We start from the raw sequence: 22,989 nt of genomic DNA on the forward strand, positions 1-22,989 counted from the left end.
TGTTTGGCCCCAGTCCCTAGGGCCGACGCAGACAGGCCTCCCTTCACAGTGACCAGAGGAGGACCTAAAACAGGTCGAGACCCCAGGCAAGAGGGTCTCCCTGCACCGTGACCAGAGGAGGACCTACAACAGGTCGAGACCCCAGGCAAGAGGGTCTCCCTGCACCGTGACCAGAGTGAGGACCTACACCTTACAGTGACAAAGTGATATCGCCCCAGAAACTCAGGCAAGAATAGTGACTTCCTCTTCCCTGTAGTGATCCAGTGACAGAGTGAACCAGTGGGATTATACCAAAGAGTGTCCGTAAATACCATCCCCCAACAAAGTCTATAAGTTCTGGGTTCATCCGAACAGTGCACTCCCAAAGTCCAATCTAGAGTAGTCTCCCCTCCCCTTGCCAGTGTATGCGCGGGCGAGAGTCGCCGCGCCGAGCATAAACAGTGAACTCTAGTGCTCTACCTCCCTTGTTAATTTATAGTAATAATCCCTCCTCGGCTCCTCAAGCCCCGACATCTCCATTGCCCCGACACGCTAAGACCATTTGGACTTTGATACAAGTGAATCCCATCCCCCCTACGGACTCTTAATCTGTTATAAACCATAATTAAGGAGTGTGTGAATATCCCATATTACAATAACGTAACTCTGTATGTTTGTATCCTCTGTTTATGATACCATTTTATGTGATATTGTTAAGGTGTTGTAATTAAGGTAATATATGTGTTAAAGGTGGACTGCCTAGTTTTTATGTCCTGTTCCCTTGTTAGTGCATTACGTCCGGTCCGGAAAAAGGACCCCGTTCAGTAGCTAGTGTCTTTAGTACGAGGAGTCGGCCTAAAAACACTCAGCATAACACTCCTGTTATTTTACATTAAAAACGTCATAATCATCAGCCATATATGTATGTAATTTTTTTTTTTTTTTCACCGGGTCGGTCAGGATCACTTGATGGTCGTGATCGTCAGCTTTTACCCTCCCGGAAGGGAGCTGAGAGCTCATATAGTCCGATCTAAGGGCAAGGCTGTGACCTTCACACAAGCACACACCCGTCCCCTTGCTCAAGGGGGACAGTAACCACCCACTTCGTCAGTGAAACTTTTCGCAACCTGAGCGAGGCGCGAACTCCCTTCCACCAGTTACCCTAGATAGATAGATGGGTAGATATATACATGTATACTTATATAAATATAAAAGACCTGTACCGAATTAAAAGGTAAGGGGGTTGATATTTGTACTTTTAGTATTGTTTTCATACGCCCGGTCGATGACGTTTAGATGCAAGATGGCGCCCAGTACAGCGGTTGGCCAAACTCTTCCAACTCTATGGCTCTGATAGTTCCTACCCCTCCATCCCCATCCTTCTCACACAGTTGCCAGATAGTTGAATGTTGGCTACTGCTTCGCTACCACTTGTCTCACATTTACTGTTCCGCAGTGGTAAGCGAGTGTATAACGCGGGTGTAGGCTACTTTTGCAAGTATTTATGTATGCTCCGTATGTATCTACCAACATACAGACATTTACATTACACATATCACACGTTTGTACTTGTCTGCATGCGTACATACCTATGTACTTATATAGGTACTTTTGTACAGGTTCTTACTAACTCACCATCCACTCACACAATGTAGTGTTGCTCTCGGGTGACTGCCCTTTCCTCTTCTTTCTTCATTCCTCTTATTCCTCTTTCCTCTTTCTTCTGTCTGCGAGTAACTGTACACTGAGTTACAAACCAATTGGTTTCCAGCTGTACAGCAGGAAACCATTTATTACACCGTGGCAACCATACCAAACAGTGGGGCCTATGGTGGTTTAGTGGGTAATTAAGGCACTCCAACCGGATTGAGCCTGTGTATGTTTATATCCAAGGGGTGGCTGGGGTTTATTGCTCATGTAATGCCGCTCAGGGATGAGTAAGGCTGTTGACTCATTTTAAATGTCAGAACCAACTTGCCCAGTCCCGGGTTCCTAGCTTATCGTGAGGCAATGCTGGATTGGGTGATGATCTTACTAACGTACATGCATATGTACATACTTAAAACATACGTTGTTACATATGTACGTAATGTTATAAGTACGTCCGTGCCTACTTGTATAAGTTTGTAAATGCTTAGGTACGGTAAGTTATTTTCCCCGTCCAATGATGTTATATGCTTCTCTGGTGATAGGTTATCTTGTATGGTCACTCTTAGATCTCTATCATTCCATGCGTTCCTGATCCTGTTTCTTCCCTTTTAATATTGGTAACTGGGGGATAGAATGGATGTGGAAGATGTGCAGATTGTCCTGAGAGGAAGGTAGAGTCCGGACTGTGCCTCTGGTGCGTATGCGCGAGTTTATTGGAGAAATGTTAAGAGGTAAAACTTACAAACTAATAAATTACAGGTAAGACGATGGCTGTCATGTCGAAAATCGATGTTAAGAATGAATAATGATCGGGACTTCATATATATATATATATATATATATATATATATATATATATATATATATATATATATATATATATATATATATGGGATCAGCTACAATATCCAACAATCATAATAGCATTTATGCAAAGAGAATTTGTGAATAACATTTAAGAAGCGAGTCTGCCATCGTAACTCATGAAATAGCACAAATTAAAAAAATCATTCATATTGGTTATGAGTTTTCTAAGCAGTATTTTATTATTCTCAAGGATATATGCCATTACTATATCTCACAGTTTAACAAGGGAATAAAAATAATCCACAAATATTACATGCATGGTAACTGGGAAGGACTGCAAGTTCCCCGTTACGGCACCGATACGAAGGCTACGTCCCTGCCGCACGTACCACTACTACTACTCCACAGGCTTCAAAAATGATTATGGAGGGCAGGGATATATTAGCATTTAAAATACACACCTCCGCCGCCGCCGGACCAACCACCCCGCCACCCCCTACCGCACTGCCAACTCCCAGCCCCACCACCACCCCAGGAGGACGCCACGGCAGGTCAGGGCAGGGTAAGACTGACCCGGAGCGAGAAGGGCGCCGAGGCGCCCGTACCTTGAGTCCCTCTTCCACGGAACCGACCCAACAACAACCACGCAGGAAGAAGAGATGACACTGCGAGCGGGGCAGCCTTCACCAGGTTTGGGGTGGGACTGCTCCAGAAACAGTCCCAAACAACACCGCGGATATGACCATCGTATGTACCGGGGAGGGAGCGGCCATCATACGCTCCTCAGTTGTTTCCCCCTGTAACACCGCCACAACGGCCATCGTACGCCCTTCAGTTACCGACCCATCTGGAGACGGCCTTGGTGGAGTGGCTATTGAACGCACACCGACAGGCAAAGGAAGGAGAAGTGGAACCGCGAACACTGCCATCGTACGTGTCAGGAAGGGAGCAGCCAACGTACGCCCCTCATCCACTTTCTCCTCCTCCCACGGGAGTAACACCGCCACAACGGCCATCGTACGTGTGGGGGAAGGAGTGGCCACTATGCCCTTCAGTTACTTCCCGTCGGGCAGGCAGAGCCGCGGTAACGGCCATCGTACGTACCGGGGAGGGAGCGGCCATCGTACGCCCCTCATCTGCCTCTTACTCCTTCGGGAGCAGCACTGCCACTACGGCCATCGTACGTGTGGGGGAAGGAGCGGCCACCGTACGCCCTTCAGCTGCTGCCTTTAGGAGCTGCGGAACCACCAACACGGCCATCATACGTGTGAGGGAAGGAGCAGCCATCGTACGCCCTTCATCTGCAGTTCCTAGGGTTCTCCAGGAGGGGAAGGTCCCTTGCGCGGCCGGCCCACTACCTCTCGGCTGCGCGGGACGCCCTTCTCTCTCTCTGTCCAGGTGTGGTTCCCCAGAGGTGCTGCCGTTCCTAGAGTGGTGGTGTGGTCCTGTTCCAGTCCTGCGGCTGACCCCTGGACGACCCCGGCCCCTGACGGACGCCCCACGGAAGAGGTGCCGCAGCTCACTCCTGACGGCGCCCCGCCTTACAGGCGACCGCAGCATCCGGACCTCCAGAGCCAGTCAGCAGGCCCCAGAGCAGGGCCATCCGGGCCCCACTCCCCCACGGCCCTCCACCGGGAGTAAGAGGCATGCAGGCCGGACTCCTGGAGTTATTTGGCCCCAGCCCCGAGGGCCACCTACCAGGTCAAGGCCCCCGGACGGAAGGGCCTTCCTGCACCCCCCTGACGAAGCAGGCCCAGGCAATGACGCCCCTGCTGATGATCCACTGCCTCCTGCAGGAGGGTTCCTCGAGAGGGCCCCCTCCCACGCCCGGGTGCCACCTCCGTTAGCCCAGGGAACAGGCTTCAGTGGCGACTTCAACGCATCTCGCCTGTCATGTATAAGTGTAAGCTTCAGAGACCGTGATAAAAGTGACAGTGAAACAGTGAGGAAGATAATATAAAGTAACGCATTATCTCAGTGAACACGAAGGCAGTAAACAAGGGTCAGTGAACATATATAGTAAAGTGACTGAATGTAAAGAAACTCCAGCGGTGGCAAAAGAACGAGAAAACCTCTATTACTGTGTCGCCGCGGCTAAGTGACAATTCCTGGTGACGTGCCGCGTGCTATAGCAAGTGTATGCAAACATAAGCCAACCAGACCGTTGTTTCAATCATATATTGTGCATCCTGTCCAAAACACTAATTGACAGGTATTCACTGTTTATAATACCGATGCCATATTCTAGTAATTACCAACATATATATATGAATTCTGCCCTTGACATTCTTGTGTGTACAGGGTATTGTGTGTTAGTAAACCCGCTCTGTCTTCCTGTTCATGCCATATCCAGTGTCTCTGTTCTTATATTGTAAGGTGTATTAAACTAATGCAATAGATGTGTTAAGGTGTACTGCCTAGTTTTTATGCCCTGTTCTTCTGTTGGTGCTTTATTTCCGGTCCGGAAAGAGGACCCCGCTCAGTCGCAGGCGTTTTTAGGACGAGAGGTCGAACTAAAAACACCCCACATAACAGCATTATCTAGGGAAAAAGTGGCTGTTACATCCCATGAGTTTGTTTGGGACTACTTGGAAAGATACTTACGCCTTCACTGGAATACTAGGCCCAGTAGAATGGGCGGAACAAGATCGAGGTCTTGGGGTGGAACATCCTTCTTTATAGTATCATTTGCTATTTATCACATATAATTTAACTACATCACATGTAGTAAAATGCCTTTCTTTAAATCCACATTTTACTTTTGTCCTCCAAACCTTATCATCATCACCCGGACCTCCTTTCCCACCCTAAGGCAGGGTGAAGAGTAGTGATGTCCACACAGCCCAAATTTGCCCAATCCAATGGGCCACACTTCCATTCACTCATCTTCCAAGCCCCTGGAATCCTGGCTCCATCGGATACGCCAAAAACATTCACCACAATTTGTAGCTTCACATAATCGTATCCAACTGAGTCAATCCAGCCGCTCTCACGTTAAAAAAGGGTGCCAAATCACAAAGCATGCACTTCTCCTCACAACATTCATCCAGCCAGCTCAATCTCTTGTCAGTTCCCTAGCTTAACCGACTTCCAAACCTCTCTTCCTCACACATTCATCAATCATACCTCTCCACCTTCTCCTTGGCCTACCTCGCCTCCTCCCTCCTTCAAATTCGCTCAGATATACCTTGTTCACCACTCTATTGTTATCTATTCTCTCCACATGACCATACCATCTCAGTACACTATCTTCGATTCTGGTGACCATTGACTTCCTCACTCCACATCTTTCACGAATTACGATTGTCGTATCTTATACACCCTCTGTACTCCACATACATTCCTCAACAGTCCCATCTCCACTGCTCTTGCTCTTGACTTTTCATTTTCATGCCACACCATAGTCTCACATCCATATGTTAAAGTTGGCACTAACACTCCTTCATGTAAGCCTCATGCAGCTGCAACACTCAAGCCTCTGTTTCTTATTATGGCCTTCATTGCATCAGCTACTTTTCTTCCTTATGTCACTCTACTTTCCACTTCTTTTGCACATTTTCCAGTCTCTCTCCATTCACTGTAACATTGCCCTGGGAGTCACCTTCGCTCTCAATAACCATCACTTTACTTTTTTCTACATTTACTCTCAAGGCCCGACACTCAGACATCAGCAAAACTCTGCACCAGCCTACCAAGTTCTTGCCTGGTACTTGCAAGCAGTACTGCATCATCAGCATACAACAAATTTGAGATATTCCTTCAGTCACCATTCATTACCAAAGCCATCCCTCTCTCCATTACTCGTGTTTTTACTTCTCTCATCACCCCATCCACATACAGTATCTATTGAACAACCATGGTGACATCACACAACCTTGTAACATGCCCACACCGATCATGAAACATTCACTTAGATGCTCATTAACCCTTACACATGCTTCACTATCAAAAACTCTTGATGGCACCTCGCAGCTTCCCATCTACATCGTACATGCGCAAAACTTTCCACAGTCCTTCTCTGTCCACTTTGACATATGCATTTTCCAGATCCATGAATGCTATAAACACCTTATGGTCCTTCTCACAAGCCTTCGCTGCTACCTGTCTCACTGCAAATATTTGATCCACACATCCTCTGCCACTCCTAAAGCCACCCTGTTCATCATTCACTAGGACTTCTGATATCTCTCTTACTTTATAATAATTCTTAGGAGAAATACACTGAGGTGGTTTGGACATGTGGAGAGAATGGAGAATGAAAGACTGACTAAGAGGGTGTATGTAGGTGAGGTGGAGGGAGGGAGAGGGAGGGGTAGACTGAGGATGAGGTGGAGGGATGGAGTTGAGAGGTATATGAGGAAGGGGGGGGTGAGTTGGGGGGAGGGGAGTCAAATGGTGGGTGACAGAGTGACTTGGAGGCGTTTTGTCTGTGGCCACCCTTTGCAGGATTAGGGCGTCGGGCTATAGATAGATAGACCTTCCTTACCACACTCAATAGACTTATGCCACAATAACTCTTGCACTCACTTTGCTCACCTTTATATTTGCACAAGGGTACATTCACAACCTTTTTCCATTCTGCAGGCACAGTTTCACTCATCCATGCCTTCTTATATATCTCCAACATGCACTTCATTCCACTGTCTCCACTACACTTAAGCATCTCTGCATACACCTCATCAACCCCAGCTGCTTTCCCATTTTTCAGCCGCTTCACAGCACTCTTCACCTGTGCGAGCGTCACGTCTCCTGGCACTGCATTCCTTCTCTGCACACCCCCAAAACCAGTCATGTTTACAGCTGCTCTGCTCTATCTATTTCCATTCATCAGGCTTTCAAAATATTCTCTCCATTTGGTGCTTAGTTCATTCCCATGGGTTAATAATCTACCACCTACATCCTTCACACAATCACATTTCTCTCTGCTTTCACTTCTATATTTCCGCACCTTTCCAGAATAACCTCCTATTTGCAGAGTAGTTCACATTCATTTTTCCTTCCTAGATCATCATTTACCACCTTTTTTTTCCCTCTTCACTAGTCTCTTTACATGCTTTTTGCTGTCATTATTTTCAGTTCTTATTTCAACTGAACCCCTGTCCTGTAACCACTTTAGCCACTTCTTCCTCTTTTCCTCCACCGCTCTCTTAACCTCCTCATCCCACCATGGCATACCTTTCTTCTTTGTTGTTACTCTTGCCACACCACACACTGCTTTAGCATCCTAACTAAGCATTTCCTATATGTATTCCATAGGCTGTCCAGATCCATTTAATTCCAATTCACTGATCCTAACTCCTCCTCTACTTTGATCCTGTAATCATCTACCATTTCTTTGATCCTTTGCTTCTCAACTTTCAGTCTTTCTCCCTGACTGCTCCTCTCTCTCCTGATCCACCTCACTCCTCTCAGCTTGATCTTGCATACCACAATCATATGATCTGACAGACCTCCACATTGTCCTCTCATGGCCCTCGTATCAGCAACCATTCCCATCATCAACCTCTCTACGAGCACGTAATCAATCAGGCTTAAACATAGGTTTAAATAATAGTTCATCTAATTTTTTATCTTATTAAAAAAGTAACATTATGCTGTTCCTCTTAAAGATTCAAAACAATTTTCAAAATAAAATGACTTTTAGTTTCATAAAATAACAACTGTATTGGTAATGTTATAAGTCATATCCAAGCACCCATATTTATAAGTACAGTAATGTATCGTACATTGTAACTTATGACAATTGCATCAACAATAAAACCTGAACAGTTGTCAGACTTACTGGAAATTAAAATATACAGCAGAAGGTTCCAACACAACACGTAAATACTGTTTCGATTATGGTTTTAAAAGTTATGCGCCCATGTACAGTACTTCACCATACAAAGAAATTAAGGTATTATTATGCCAGGCAGCTTAAACCTTTCATAATGATGATGCCTAGCTACCACCACGTGATTACATTCTGTTTGGGAGAGAAACTTCAAACTGGAGGTGTTAGACACAGCCCTTCATTAACCCATTCACAACAAGGGGTCTCCCCTAAGCTGAATGAAATTGTCTGACAGTACAATAGTAGAATATGAAAATGATGTCCTTGGATAGAATGGGTCCATGAATCTCCTACTTACTTCATCTTGGATGCTTCTTTCATTAACAGGAGTCTAACTCTTTGCTGTACAGTTAGTCTGTCCAAGTAGCTACTGGACAATAGTGTGAAGCTATCTGTCAATGCTGGTGCCATTTCACAATCATGGGTGTTACACAGTATTTCTGAGGGCTTAAGACCTAACACACCCTAACACCTTTTTCCCATCAGTTAATTTCTGCATAAGACATGTTTATACTCTTGTATCAGTATATTATTAACTATTTTAATATTAAAAAAGACACAGCATATTTTAAGACATAATATGTAACTCTGATAAAGAAAAAGGTGTTATGATATTAGAGAACGTCCTAACCCCTGGAAAATACATCCAAGTAACACTGGCACAGATATAATTCTTGAGGAAAATTTGACATATATGATACTCCAGAGAGAGAGAGACATCAACAGTTTATTTACATCTGGCGATATTAATGGCAGTCAAGACATTGCTGCACCACTTTTCATACTCTGTAACCTCACCAGACATAAAAAAAAAAAAAAAAAGTATAGGCTACAATATCATAAATAAACCACACTTCTTTCATTCAATAGTATACAGACAGAAAAATGTCAATTTAGACACCTTAGAGTAGTTATCAGACATCACTAATCTTTAGTCTTACATATTTTATCTATAGAGTACCAGCAGCAACTCACAAAGCTACTGGCAGTATATCTGGAGTTTCATTTATTGTAAAACTGTATACAGAGAATGAGCTCCAAACTGGTGCTGGTAAATATGATGTTCATTGCAGATTCCATAACTATGCATTAACATTTTGAGCAGTTTCTATATGTGACTCTTTACTAATTTTTTTGGCATAAAGCAGAATCCATCATCCATCATTATGCACAATTTCTTGTTACTGCGCTATAATGTAACCAAAGTTCAAATGCACATTTTAATTCTACTTGCAGCACTCAGTAAGTTCATTATTGATCTACAAACCTTTTTTTACTGCTTATACAGTATCTGCTGGACTTTAAGAGAACTCGAAACATTTTTCATACTAATTCTTAAGTTCATTAATCTTTTCCAGTAGCTGGTCTGCATCCTCGCCAGTCTTTACTCGGATCAGCATCTTAACTGGGTCCGTTGAGGGCTTGTTGGCCTCCAAGGGGGGATTGGGGATGCAGGCAATCATTATTCCATTCTTGCCCGCACGGACAGCAGGGATTGATTTGGTGAGGAAAATGTTGAGTAGAATGTTTCCCAGATTGGTTAATGCTCGAACCAGCAACTGGGTTTTGTCTCCAGCAGGCTTTAGGAACAATGTCCCTACACCCTTCTCCACGTATGCTCCATCCTTCATGTAGAATAATTTGCATTTTTGCTCATAAAAAGCATCTTCCTCTTTAACTTCCTTGACTTCAACTACTGGAGGTTCATCTGAAGGTTCATCAGCATTAGCACCCTCTCCTGAACCTTTAGTCTCTTCTGTTGCGTCTGACTTGGTGAAGCTGAAACCTGTTGTTCCAGACTGACCTGATCCAATGCCTCCAAATACAAACCTGGTACTGGCTTTGCCAAATATTGAACCTTCTGAAGTCTTACTGTCCTGAACCCCAAAAGTGAACAATGGTTTTTCAGTACTGTCTTTGGAGTCTTCTTTCTGTTCAGCTACTTTGGTGTCTGTGCCAAAGCTAAATGGCTTGGGATCTAAGGGTTTTGATGGTGATGACAAAATTCCAAAGGAGAAAGCTGGGGCAGAGGTGCTCTCCTTGCTGGTTTTTTCTACCAAAGGCTTATTTTCTTTCTCACTTGCCTCATCTTTGTTGGAGTCACCAGCATTTAAATCTGCATCACTTTCATTCCTAGATGGAGGGTATTTTTTAATGAGTCCCTCAAAGTGTTTCTTGTAATCATCAAATACAGGAGTCAAATCAACATGTGGATTTTTATCAAGATGCTGCTTAACCCAACTTAAAACACCTTCATTTAAAGACTTTAAGTGTGCTAAGAACTGTTTGCTACCACATTTGCCACTTGTTCCATTAGTTGACTTACCAGTACTAGGATCTAAACCATTGGTCTTAACAGTATCTGAACTCTTTGCACTAGCTGACACTGACCCTTGCGAAAACTGGAGAGGCTGCGTCACAGTTTTCTTCCCTGATGATCCTAACTCTGACTTTGTGTTGTCTGCTGTTGAATTGCTGTTGATGTTATTGAAAAAACTGAATGAAGGCTTGGGTGCATCATCACTGGCCGTTTCTTTAGACAGGAAGCTGAAGGTTGGCTGACTAGCAGAATCCTTAATATTACCAAACCCAGAGAATGGCGCTAGGCCTTTAAAGATCCCTGTGGCAGATGGTGACTCAGGTGCACCCCGACGTCGTGCCTTCTTGATCTGTCGTGTGGACATCTGTTGTGACGATGCCTGCCGGAAGGTACCCATCTCCTCTGGTTCCTCCTCATCAGCCCAGTTGTCATGTGTCAGCTCCTTTGTGGCAATACGTTTGGCCATTACTGCCTGTGAACAAACAAGTTAAATTAACTACCGCACACTATCTACTCACTCTAATGCCAGATGCTTTATGGTAATATGGAAAGGAGTGGCCAGGAACAAACAGGGTCCATGTTGCCCTGTCCTCCCCTATCAGACTGCCTTTGTTACATCTCCCACCACTCTTATTCATATACTTCACCCCATCCTTCCACTACAACTGTTACATACAGTACAATCTAAGTACCCGGGAGATGAAAAATTCTGATAACAAGCATTCACTACACTGGAGTCCTGGATCTATCAGACTACACATACACACAGATAAAAGTGTGATACAAATATGTGAGCATCTGAATCTGGACACTGACATGAGAATCCATTCCTTGAAGTCCTGCAGTTCTCCTATGTGGTACACACCTTCACATCACTGATTTGGCACTAAGAGTTACTGGTAACATACCCATCATCTATACTGAATACATGCTAGGGTTGTCCCATTCAGGACAGGTGCGAAGTTTTAGTAGGGGTGCTGTTATGTTGTTAGTTGCTAAAATGAAACATCTGTATACTACAGTTTGTTTCAACAGATTCAAATTATCTGACTGTTCCATGCCCTAGTCTGAGATTGACCTCAGGTCCTTTCAGACAACTGATCATTAATCTGACTGCCTGATCCATGGAGGGGCTAAGAAACACATAACCTCCTGCCCTCCCCCACTCCCCAACCCACCTGTCTCTCACTCTCAGTGTGAAGATTCAGGTGCTGTGTCATGAAGGTGAAGGAATATCCTTGGAGGCTGTGGTCTGTCTGCTTTTGTGCTTGGGCATGACCCCAGTGAAGTTAAGTACATTTAGGTATAGCCTACAAGTAAACCTATTGGTTTGCCTACTTCTTCCTTCCCCTCTGTCATTCTGTTTCTGTGTCTGCCCTTCTCTCTTCCTAATTTTTCCATTCCTTCCTGCCACTTTTCATTACTTTCTTTCCATTTTAGGTGGCTTTACACTGTGACAAGTCTAATGGTTTCCTGTAATGCAGGAAACCATTTAAATGCTGGGTGGTAACCATATGACCAGATTGTGGGGTAAAGGGGAACCTATTATGATGCCCCTGCTAACTGGGTGGACAGATGTAAATGTGACATCCACCTAGGAACCAAACCTCCACACTTTTCCCGGCACCTCGCTGTGGTGAGGCACTGTCAACCATAAAGGAGCATTCGTTCCAGGTAAAGGATGGCCCTGCAGCAGGAGCTGCTTGCCTGTAGTAGATGGGTCTGCTTAGCCAGAAAGACTGAGGTTGATCAACAACAACAGGTAAATGTTTAACCCTGACCTTCATCCATCCATCTATCCATCACCCAATCCTATATTGCCCGATGAGGAGCGTAGGTGCCCGGGGCTAAGCAAGTTGGTCCTGACATTTAAGATAAGAGTGACCAGCCTCACTCATCTCTGAGTGGCATTACTTGGGCAATAAACCCCAACCACCCTTGGACATAAACCTACACGGGCTCAATCTGATTAGAGCACCTTAATTACCCATTAAACCACAAGGTGCCATAATTTGGTTATATGGTTACCACCCAGCACAGTAAATGGTTTCCTGGTGTACAGGAAACCATTTAGCTTGTCACTCAGTGTAGAGTCACCCATAGGCAAAAGGAAGAGGAAAGAATGAAGGAAAGAAAGACAGAAGTGGAAGTGTATAGCCACTCACAGGCAGAAGGAGGTGGGATATTAATCCAAATCATTCATCACTGGCGGATGACGGCACCCATCATCCACTCATTCAATGTAGGGCTACTCCATGGTGACTCAACATTGAGTGATAAGTCAAATGACTTTCTGTAAGCTAGGAAATTATTTAATATGCTGGGTGGTAATCATATAAGCAAACCCATACATGTTCCCTATGTGTCAAGAAGTGGGTTGACGGAAGGTTAGTGCCCCTCCCTGTAAAACAACTACCCGGTAACTAAAATGACAAACAAAATGCCTAAGACCCAGATGGACCTACAGGTGACATCCAAGGACCAGACAAGACACACAATAAGTATGGCAACATGGAATGTGAGGGATGCAAATGATGAGGTGAAAGAGAGATCGTTCAGGTGCTTGAGGATGCAAAACTGGACATGTGTGGACTGACTGAGACCAAATGGTGAGGTGAGAGTGGGAGTATGGACTGGGTATATGTGAAGGAGTACGGTAGGTGAGGATAAGTGGGTAAAGGAGGGTGTATGTATTATTGTGTACGGGAGATAGAAGGAAAATATAAGAGACTATGAATCAGTTAGTTCACAAATTGTGTGAGTAAAACTGAAAGTAGGAATACATGCATGGGTGCTTTTTTTTTTTTTTTTTTTGCCAGGTATCCCCGAAGGGCTAAGGCGTTGCCCCTGGGTAGAGGACTTTGGATTGGAGCATGTAGCATTTTATGACCAGATGCCCTTCCTGAAGTCTACCAATGACCCTTGGGTGGATTCGATCCTCTGACCCTTCGGTCAGCGCGGAGCGCTCTAACCCACTGAGCCATGGCTGCTATTGTGTGTGCATATGCACTGACAGAAGACTGTGCAAGCAGACTGAAAGATGAGTTCCAGGCAAATGTGGAAGCACACATGGAACAACAGGGAATGTAAACGTGAATGGAATAACTGTTGAGTGGGGTGTGGCTACAGAGGTGGATGGGAATGGTAGTGCTCTGGTGGACATTTGTGTAGGGAGTCGATTGGTGATAGCCAATACCCTCTTTAGGCACAAAATGATCCACAGGTATACATAGTGGGTGATAGGATGGGTGGGTGGTAAGCATGATGAATAGAAGATAATGACTGATTATATGTGTAAGGATCAGAGAATGAGAATATATGAGCTGGATGTGAGAGCAAGCAGAGGTTGGGGACGTGGACTTTCTGACCACCGCTTGGTAGTGGTGAGAGTCAAGGTACAGTTGTGCTGGATGAACTGATGAAAAGGGCAGGAGGAAGCAGTCCATAGAAAGAAAGGTTGCAGGAGGAGGAAAAAAAGGAAGAATGCATGAGAGAAGTGAAGGAGCAACTGGGCAGATATCATCTGGAGCAGATAGGGGAGGTGGAAGGTGCATGCCAGATATTCAAAGAAGAAATCTGTGCATCATGTGAGATGGTGTGGGGTGGAGATGATAAAAGGGGGTGCAGGGAATATCATAGTGGAATGAAGAAGTGAAACAAGCTGTGCTGTAAAAGAAGAAGGCATTGAGAGTGCATGGGAAGCAGAGGCATGGAGGAATTTGAGATGAAAGAGAGGGTTATATGTAGAGGAGACTGGTGAAAAGATTAGTAAGAGAGAGTAAGAACAGAGTCGATGAGGAGTTTGGAAGGAATTTGAGTGTAAAGTGGAGGGAATGTAAGAATATGTTCTGGAGGGAGGTTAAGAGAGTAATACAGGTGATAAAGACAGTAGTAGGGGAGTGAAAGATAAAAAGGGCAGATTGCTGGTGGAGAAAGAAGAGAAAGTGAGCAGCTGGAGAGTACATTTTAATAAACTGTTAAAAATAGAGAATGAAAGTAATGCTAATATAAGTAGCTGGGAGGAGTAGGGAGATGAGAAGGGAGGAGGAGATCAGTAGAATAGAAGTAGTGAACGCAATGAAGAAAGTGAAAATTGGGAAAGACCTAGGCATAAATGGAGTGTGAGGCAAAATGCTAAAACACATGGGAGAGATACCAGTAGAATGGATATGGAAGATGTGCAGATTGGCCTGGGAGGAAAGTCAAGTCCCAGAGGATTGGAAGTCAGGTATAAATATTCCCCTGTACAAAGGGAATAGGGACACAGAAGTGTGGTAATCAAAGGGGCATTGTTTTCTCAGTGTAATAGGAAATGTATATGGCAGGATACTTAATGATGGAGTTAGGAAAATAACAGAGGAATTAGTTGGGCAATATGGTAAAACACAGGGGAGAGATACTAGCAGAATGGATATGGAAGATGTTCAGACTGGCCTGGGAGGAGGGTCAAGTCCCAGAGGAATGGACGTCAAGTTTTCCCCTGTATAAGGGGAATGGAGACAAAGAAATGTGTGGTAATCAAAGGGGCATTTTTTTTCTTAGTGTAATGGCAGGATGCTTACTGATGGAGTTAGGAAAATGACAGAGGAACTAGTTGGAGAAGAACAGGGAGGTTTCAGGAAGGGAAGACGCTGTGTAGACCTGATATTTATCCTAATGTGTTTTGTGGAAGAGTTTCTAGTGCAGGGACAGAAGTTGTACAGTATGCTGCCTACATGAATCTGGAGAAAACATATGACAGTGGATACACAAGGAATGTGGAAAATACGGTATTAAAAACATATGGAGTACCGGTAAATGGAAAGCCGTTACATGATGTGAAGAGTATGTACAGAATGAAGGCAAAAGGGCTGCAGTTCATGTGGATGGTGAACTGAGTGAATTTTTCCCTCTGAATGCTGGACTGAAACAGGGATGTGTCATGTCTCCAGTTTTTGTGTGTGTGTGTGTGTGTGTGTGTGTGTGTGTGTGTGTGTGTGTGTGTGTGTGTGTGTGAGGAAGAAGGAACCTAAGGCCATGAGCCCACAATTACTGTTCCTTCCAGGAGAAAAACAAAATACAAGAGAGAGCCAAATTCAAGATCCGATCATTTCAAGATGCCTAGACACAGCCTGGAGATCATAGCTAGCAGGACAGACAGAGGGAGACAGTTCCAGAGTTGACCTGTTGCATAAATGAAGGACTGGGAGTAATGGTTAACTCTTGCATTAGAGAGTTAGACAGAAAAGAGATACAAGTTTGCTGCTAAACGGGTGCTACGTGCCCGTCGTAGAGGTGGAGAGATGCAAGCAGACAGTTCAGAGGAGCAGTGACCATTGAAGAGGAGCAATGACCATTGAAGTTGCAACAGAAAAGAGATAAAGATGGAGTTATATAAGTGATACATGGTAGGGCAGTGGATGTTGGAGTGGCCCTAATGAGACCAGGCAGTGATTGGAAACTTCCTGTTCAGTTTGCAGAAGATACTATACTGCTATGTGAAGATGAAGGGGAACTGTAAGGCTTGGTATCTGAGTCTGGGACACTATGTAAGAAATGGAATAGAGTAAATGCAAGGAAAGGCAAAGTTGGGGTCCCGTCACTGTCTCTCAATAAGTCAAATTTTGCTTTAAACTCGTTTACGTTTCTAGACAGGACAATCTCTGTCCAGGCTATTCCACTGGTCTATGCATCTATAAGGACAACTATATTTCTTGATATCCTTCAAGCAGCTTGGCTTATTCAATTTCATTCCATGTTCTCTCGTTACTCTCTTGTCCCATACAAACAGATCTTCTCTGTCAATTTTATCTACTCCCATCATGGTCCTGAACACTGCAATCATGGTGCCCCTCTCTCTCCTTTCCTGTAAGGAAGGCAAATCCAGCTTTTTCAGCCTCTCTCTGTACGACAGATCTGCCAGGCTGGGGATCATCTTGGTTGCTGTTCTTTGTATTCACTCAATCTTGTTTATATCCTTCTTTTTGTGTAGGGACCATACTAGTGCTGCATATTCTAACCTGGGGCTGAGCATGGCCACTATCAATTTTTTCATCACCACCTCATCCATGTAATGAAATGCTACTCTTGTGTTGGTCAAGAATTTATACATCTCTCTAACTCTCTTGTTAATATGTCTTTCAGGTGACAAACTATCCTGGACCAGCACTCCCAAATCTTTCTCTCTTTCTCATTTTTGTGACTGGTTCATTACCCATCAAATAATTCAGTGATGGCCTCTTGGTACTTTTACCCATTTCCAATATTTGTGTGTGTGTGTGTGTGTGTGTGTGTGTGTGTGTGTGTGTGTGTGTGTGTGTGTGTGTGTGTGTGTGTGCATGCGTGCATGTGTGTGTGTGTGTGTGTGTGTGTGTGTGTGTGTGTGTGTGTGTGTGTGTGAGAGAGAGAGAGAGAGAGAGAGACCAGGGTGGGGGGTAGTAAGGCAGTTTGGTTGTCTTGTCTCCCTCCCAGTCCCCCCACCCTCTCCCACCCCTGCTTGTCTCCCTCCCCATCTCCCAACTTGGTGTGCTGCCAGCTGCCTGCCTTGCTGTCAGTTGCTCTGAAGCATCTCAATACCGCACATCCCACCCACCTTACCTTCCTGCATGTGTTGTTTGATGTCTCTTTTTTTGGCAGCAGTATGGTTTAAGAGGATAATAACATCACCTATAGTGTTTTTGTGTCAGTCTCTACTGACTGAGTAAAGTAGGCCTATATGAGAGTTTGAGTTTGGGCCAGGAATGCATCTCTGGCTTTTCCCCAGTATCTTAGGGGGAAAAATTGCTTCAATATGTGACATACTTGCTGACCGAACACTCTCACTGGTACACAACACTGCCAGATGTCGGGATATGGGCGTATGTCTCGCTTTTTTTTTTTTTTTTTTTTTAATGCAAGGAAGAAGAAGCCAAAGGCCAGGAGCCCACAAATTGTCCCCTCCAAGAAAAAACAAAAACAAGATAACTGAGAGCCAAACTCAAGATCCATACATTTCGAGATGCCTCAATACACTGCGTTTGAAAGACTGGAGATCATAGGCAGTAGGAAACATGGACAGAGGAAGACAATCCCAGAGCTGACCTGTTGCATATACGAAGGACTGGGAGTAATGGCTAACTCTTGCATTAGAGAGCTGGACCGAAAAGGGATGAGAGTTTGTTATTAGATGGGTGTTACACGCCCGTAGTAGTGGTGGGGGGATGCAAGCAGGGAGTTCAGAGGAGCAGTGGCCATTGAAGTAGCGATAGAAAAGAGATAAAGATGCAACAGTACAGTGAAGAAACAAGAGGCTGAAAGGAGCCAGTAAGATGAGGAGAGTTAATGAGACAAAAGGCATTTGACTCCAGCTTGTTGAGAAGAGATGTATGTGGCGAGCCTCCCCACACATAAGAGTTGTACTCTACACTGGGGCGAATATAACCCGTGTATAAAGTCAACAACTGCGCAGGGGTAAAGAAGGCATGGAGTCAGCTTAGCACACCTAATCTCTTGGAAGCAGAATTTAAAAAGAGAGGTAATACAGTATGTTCTTTCCAAGATATATCCTGAGAGAATGAAACATCAAGTACCGGAACAGTATATTTAAAGATGATGCAGGATTAAGCTGGATATTATTAAAAGTTAGAGGCTACTCCTGTGAGTGGATAGATGTAAGAACTAAGTTTTTGATGCATTAAAAATAAGATTAATTTTACCCCAATCAGAGATATGAGCAAATTCAGATATTAGGTACGGTATGCCATAGCCTCATCCCTTGTTTGCTGAAGTAACTGCTGAGATGGATGCTACAGGAAATTAATAGAAAGGCAAAGGGTGAAGTCATCAGCATATGAGTGGAGAGAGTTAGATGTACAGCTTAGAAAGTCACTGATGAGTAAAAGGAAGAAAGTTGGTGATAGGACAGAGCCCTGGGGAACACCACTACTGAAAGCTCTAGGAGAAGAATGATGGCCGTCTACAACAGCAGCTATTGAACGACCAGAAAGGAACTAGAGATGAAGGCACAGACAGAAGGATAGATACCGTACAAGGGCAGTTTGGAAATTAATTTATGCCAGACTCGATCGAAAGCCTTTGAGATGTCAAGTCCAATGGCAAAGCTTTCGCCAAAGTCCCGAAAGGAGGATGACCAGGAGCCTGAAAGGCGGGTAAGATTGCCAGTGAAGCATCCCTGGCAGAACTCATATTGGCAATCAGAAAGAAGGCTGTGACAGGAAAGATGTTTAAAAAATTTTCTATTAAGAACAGAATAGAAAACTTTTGATATACTGGATGTTAAAGCAATTGGGTGATAAGAGGGTGGTTGCAAATGGTCACCCTTATTTGAGACAGGCTGAATGAGAGCAAACTTCCCACAAGAAGGAAAGGTATAAATTGATATGCGAAGGTGAAAGCGTTTACCTAGGCAGCGTGTAAGCACTGACGCCAGTCCTTGAGGACAACAGAAAGGGGTCCCATCAGGTCCATATGCATTGTTAGTATTGAGGCCAGTCATGGCAGAACATACATCAATTGAAGAAATCTTAATGTCAACCATGAAGAAATCAGAGGTGGGAAAAGTGTTAAGTGATGAAGGAACAACACTGGAATCGTCTCAGATGGAATTACAAAAGTCTGAGCGAAAAGTTCACCTTTATCAGTAGAAGACATAGCTATAGAACCATTAGAGTGGAGAAGAGGAGGAAAGGATGATGAGATAATGTTGTTAGAAAGATATTTGGCAAGGTGCCAGAAGAAGTGGGATGAATTCGGGTTGGAGAGTTCAGAGCATTTAGTAAGATTGAAATTATTTTTGGCATAGCGAAGAACAGACTTAGCATGATTCCGGGAAAAAAACATAAAAAAGATGAGATTCAGGAGTGGGTTGGCTCTGGTACCTTTCGTAGGGCTTCTCCTTGTTATGCACTGCATTAGAACAGGTATGATTAAACCAAGGTTTTCCTTGCATTAGTCAAAGGATATGAGAAAAGAATGTATGCTTCCATGCCCAAGAGAATAACCTCTATAATGCGCAAGGCACTCCCAGATGGCTCCCAGCCACTGAAGCAATAATCATTCCAGGGAAAATAAAAAAAAGTACTGCCTGAGGGCCTCCCAATGTGTAGGTGGAAAAACATGGCATATGTATCATGCTTACAGCCCAGGACTGCTCTCAATGTCATGACAAGTGTGAGCAGCAGGGAAATAACTCCCTGGGAGTCATTTCCCTTGGTGTTACAAACAGTGTTGGGTGTGGCTGCCTACACAAAGGAGACGGTGTCCCTCCAGCCTGGACCAGAGTCCTTCTTGCAGGAGAGGTAATAAAAAGTGACAGGAAGGATGGGAGGAAGAGGAAGAGAGAGGCGAAGATGCATAAAATAATGATAAAGGCGAAGGAAGATGTAGGCAACATTACATCACGAGAGTGGATGATGGTCACTACCTTCTTCTAACTCTTCTGTAGATGTAGCATATAACAGAAAGAGGGGCCAGAGAAACTCCCCTCCCCCTCCTTTCTTAGTACCATAAATGAAAATGTATGCAGATGGGTTTTTCTATCTATCTATCTATTGCCAGACGCCTCAATCCCGTTTGGGGTGGCCACAAACAAATCGCCTCCAAGTCGCCCTGTCCCCCGCCATTTCACTCCCCTGCTCCCAACTCACACCCCCCTCTCTCATATACCTCTCCACCCCATCCCTCCATCTCATCCTCGGCCTCCCCCTCCCTCTTTCCCCCTCCACCTCACTCACATACACTCTCTTCATCAGTTTTTACCAATGAAAAATTGGTCAAAGCTGCATAACCTAACAGTAAGTGGTGAGAATATTATTTTGTATTCAATAAATTTATTGAGTGCAATTCCAAAAATATATGTTTCCTGAAGGGGTGTTTATATTGCAAAGTAAATGTGGCTGACAGGGTCTAGCATCCAAAAAAAAAAAAAAAAAAAAAAAAAGGTAAACATTAACTAGACGTAAATTTCTAGAATTACAACCATCAGACACTCTTACACAGTATGCTCATTACTATGCAGATGGAATTCTAACCTGTCTAAACACTTTCTCGTCAAAAGCATCACCAGAAATGCCTTTTTTTTTTTTTTTTTTACAAACTTAGTAAGTAAGGTGGTGGTAATGATCTTCTCTACTGATGTATCGTCTGTTAAAAATGGACTAACCTAGCCCAGCTTAAACCTAACATCACCTAACCTAATGTAAAAAATAATGTGATAACGTATGCAGCTATAAGGTAAATCGGTAAAATTATCGTTTAAGCCCCTAACTTCACTTTATTTTTAACCTGCCGCGTGCCAGTGCCGTTATAAAACGGTCTGACAGAATGCCGCAGCCAGTGTCAGTGCTGTTTTAAAACAGTTTAAAATAAAAAACTTCACTGTGACCGCATTTTTCAAGATTCGCAGGTAAAAATTGGCAGGCATGTAAGGTAACTGTTCCTCTACCATCCCCCAGATTGTCAAGGCCATACACTCACTCGCTCCCCCCCTCACGCTCGCTCTGCCTCACTCTGCCTGTGTGCCTCACCCAGTGCTGTACGTAGTGAAGGCATTTTGTAATTATTTTCATGTAAGTTGTAAATATTTTCGTGTAAGTGTAAGGACTATATAGTGAAGTCAAGTTGTAAATACCTTCTTGTAAGTACCAGGACTGTACATAATGAAGTCAGGTTATACTTATCTTCAAGTAAGTGTAAGATAATGCATTCACAGTGAGAAAGACATGCAAACTGTGATAGATGCTGATGTAGTAAGTAATAAGAAAAGGGTATACTGAACATTGCTATACCTTCCCAGCATAAATACCCAAGTATACTTTACACAGAAAACGGCTTTCTCTCACGTATGTGGTGAGCATGAGAGAGCAGCTATACCTGTACACGAGTATGCAGGACTTAATAAAACTCATTTCCGAGCCTCAGTGAGCATTTTAATGGCATAATTTGTTCTTTTCACATCAAAATCTATCATTTCGGCCAAAGAAAGAAAAAAAAAGGGTCGAAAAATGGCCGGCACTGGGGCGACCCATAGGGCTAAAAATAGCCGGCACGCGGCAGGTTAACCTACCCTAACCAAACCACTCCAACCTAACCTATATAAGGCTGTGCTGTAGTAACTGAAGTAACTGGTACTCAGAGTTCTTGTCATTGGGAGAACTCTCCACTGGAGAATAGAAAAATAATGAATTCCGTTAGGGCTTGAAACCATAACAGAACTGCTAAATCCTCACTCCCAAATGCTTATTTTCTGTGTATTAATTAGTGCATTTCTGACAGCAGTGTATAGAAGAGAAATTGATTAATATTGCAAAACTACCGGAGGTAGTGAACTTAATTTTCTGCTGCCATCAGTTGGTTGTAATTCTGAAATGGCAAAACACCTGTGGAACGGGTAAAATAACATGATGTGGTGATACATATTGTAATACTTTATATATATTTATATATACATATATATATATATATATATATATATATATATATATATATATATATATATATATATATATATATATACACACACGGTAGATACAGGCCCCTAGGTTACCTGCTATTGCATCGGGAGCAAAACATAGAGGCGAGTCCTTTCGTACCGTACCAACATGCAGACCTCACCTCTGGAATTCTTCGTTATATCATACACTGCTGGATACACAAGGATAAACTGACTGGTAATAAGAGTTGTCATAAAGCTGTAAATAGGGTCCACTCCTTACCGCCTTACAGTATTCCTTCGATGGTCGCTCGGTAACTAAACGCGGGTTGCGTAAAAAACAACTGTTTATATGACATTCATAGTTATGTTTCTTTATATTTATATATATCAGGATTAATTTCTGCAAGCTACTTTGGAATTTATTGCAAGCCTTTTATTTTGCGAATTCTTTATATTCTGCATGAAGAATTACAAGTACTGAACCATTTTAAAGCAACCCGAAGATACATAAAAACTGCAATGTGAAGGTTTCAATACTATTATCAAGAAGTTAAATGAGATCCGAGGCTACCTACTGCCGTCCTGCATCCTTCTCTTACTACCTCCCCCCAGCCAAGCCATCCTATCTTGGTGAAATATTATTCTTTCTAATTATATATATATATATATATATATATATATATACATTGCCGGTGCTTCCTTCAGCCCAGCTGATCCCATATTACTACAAGACGGATAGTAATAAAGTTATTTTCTATTGCTAGCTTTTATATCCAAGGAAATTAAGTGATCGTATGTCGGTGTCTCCATCCGTAACTGTGTACAGTTTAAAGTTCGTGGCGATCACTTCAGTACCATAACATGCGACTAACAAGCTTTGGTGTCATTGGTAAACAACTGGGAATTTAAAGCTGCAGGAAGCTTACTGCGGTGATCAGACATTAAAGCTTTTTTACCTTAATTTTCGCAGGAAGATCAATTTCTTGACAA

The 22,989-nt window shown here is 43.5% G+C and overlaps 1 protein-coding gene across 1 annotated transcript; it reads right to left on the reverse strand.

Annotated features, from left to right (window-relative positions):
* Positions 1-8,034: 8,034 nt before the first annotated feature.
* On the reverse strand, positions 8,035-22,303 carry Nup50 (nuclear pore complex protein Nup50). The gene is made up of 2 exons (XM_080285376.1): positions 22,280-22,303; positions 8,035-11,061 (listed from the first exon to the last, which is right to left on the reverse strand). The coding sequence occupies exon 2, from the start codon at positions 11,053-11,055 to the stop codon at positions 9,598-9,600; it is 1,458 nt and encodes a 485-aa protein (XP_080141502.1). The 5' UTR covers positions 11,056-11,061; positions 22,280-22,303; the 3' UTR covers positions 8,035-9,597.
* Positions 22,304-22,989: the final 686 nt, after the last annotated feature.

The sequence above is a fragment of the Coenobita brevimanus genome, chromosome 13 (assembly GCF_032717465.1).
Source record: "Coenobita brevimanus isolate Jiangsu-jjx chromosome 13, ASM3271746v2, whole genome shotgun sequence".
NCBI lineage: Eukaryota > Metazoa > Arthropoda > Malacostraca > Decapoda > Coenobitidae > Coenobita > Coenobita brevimanus.

Coding starts and splice junctions, on each gene's coding strand:
- Nup50 (XM_080285376.1), bottom strand. CDS start 11,055: ATGGCCAAACGTATTGCCACAAAGGAGCTGACACATGACAACTGGGCT.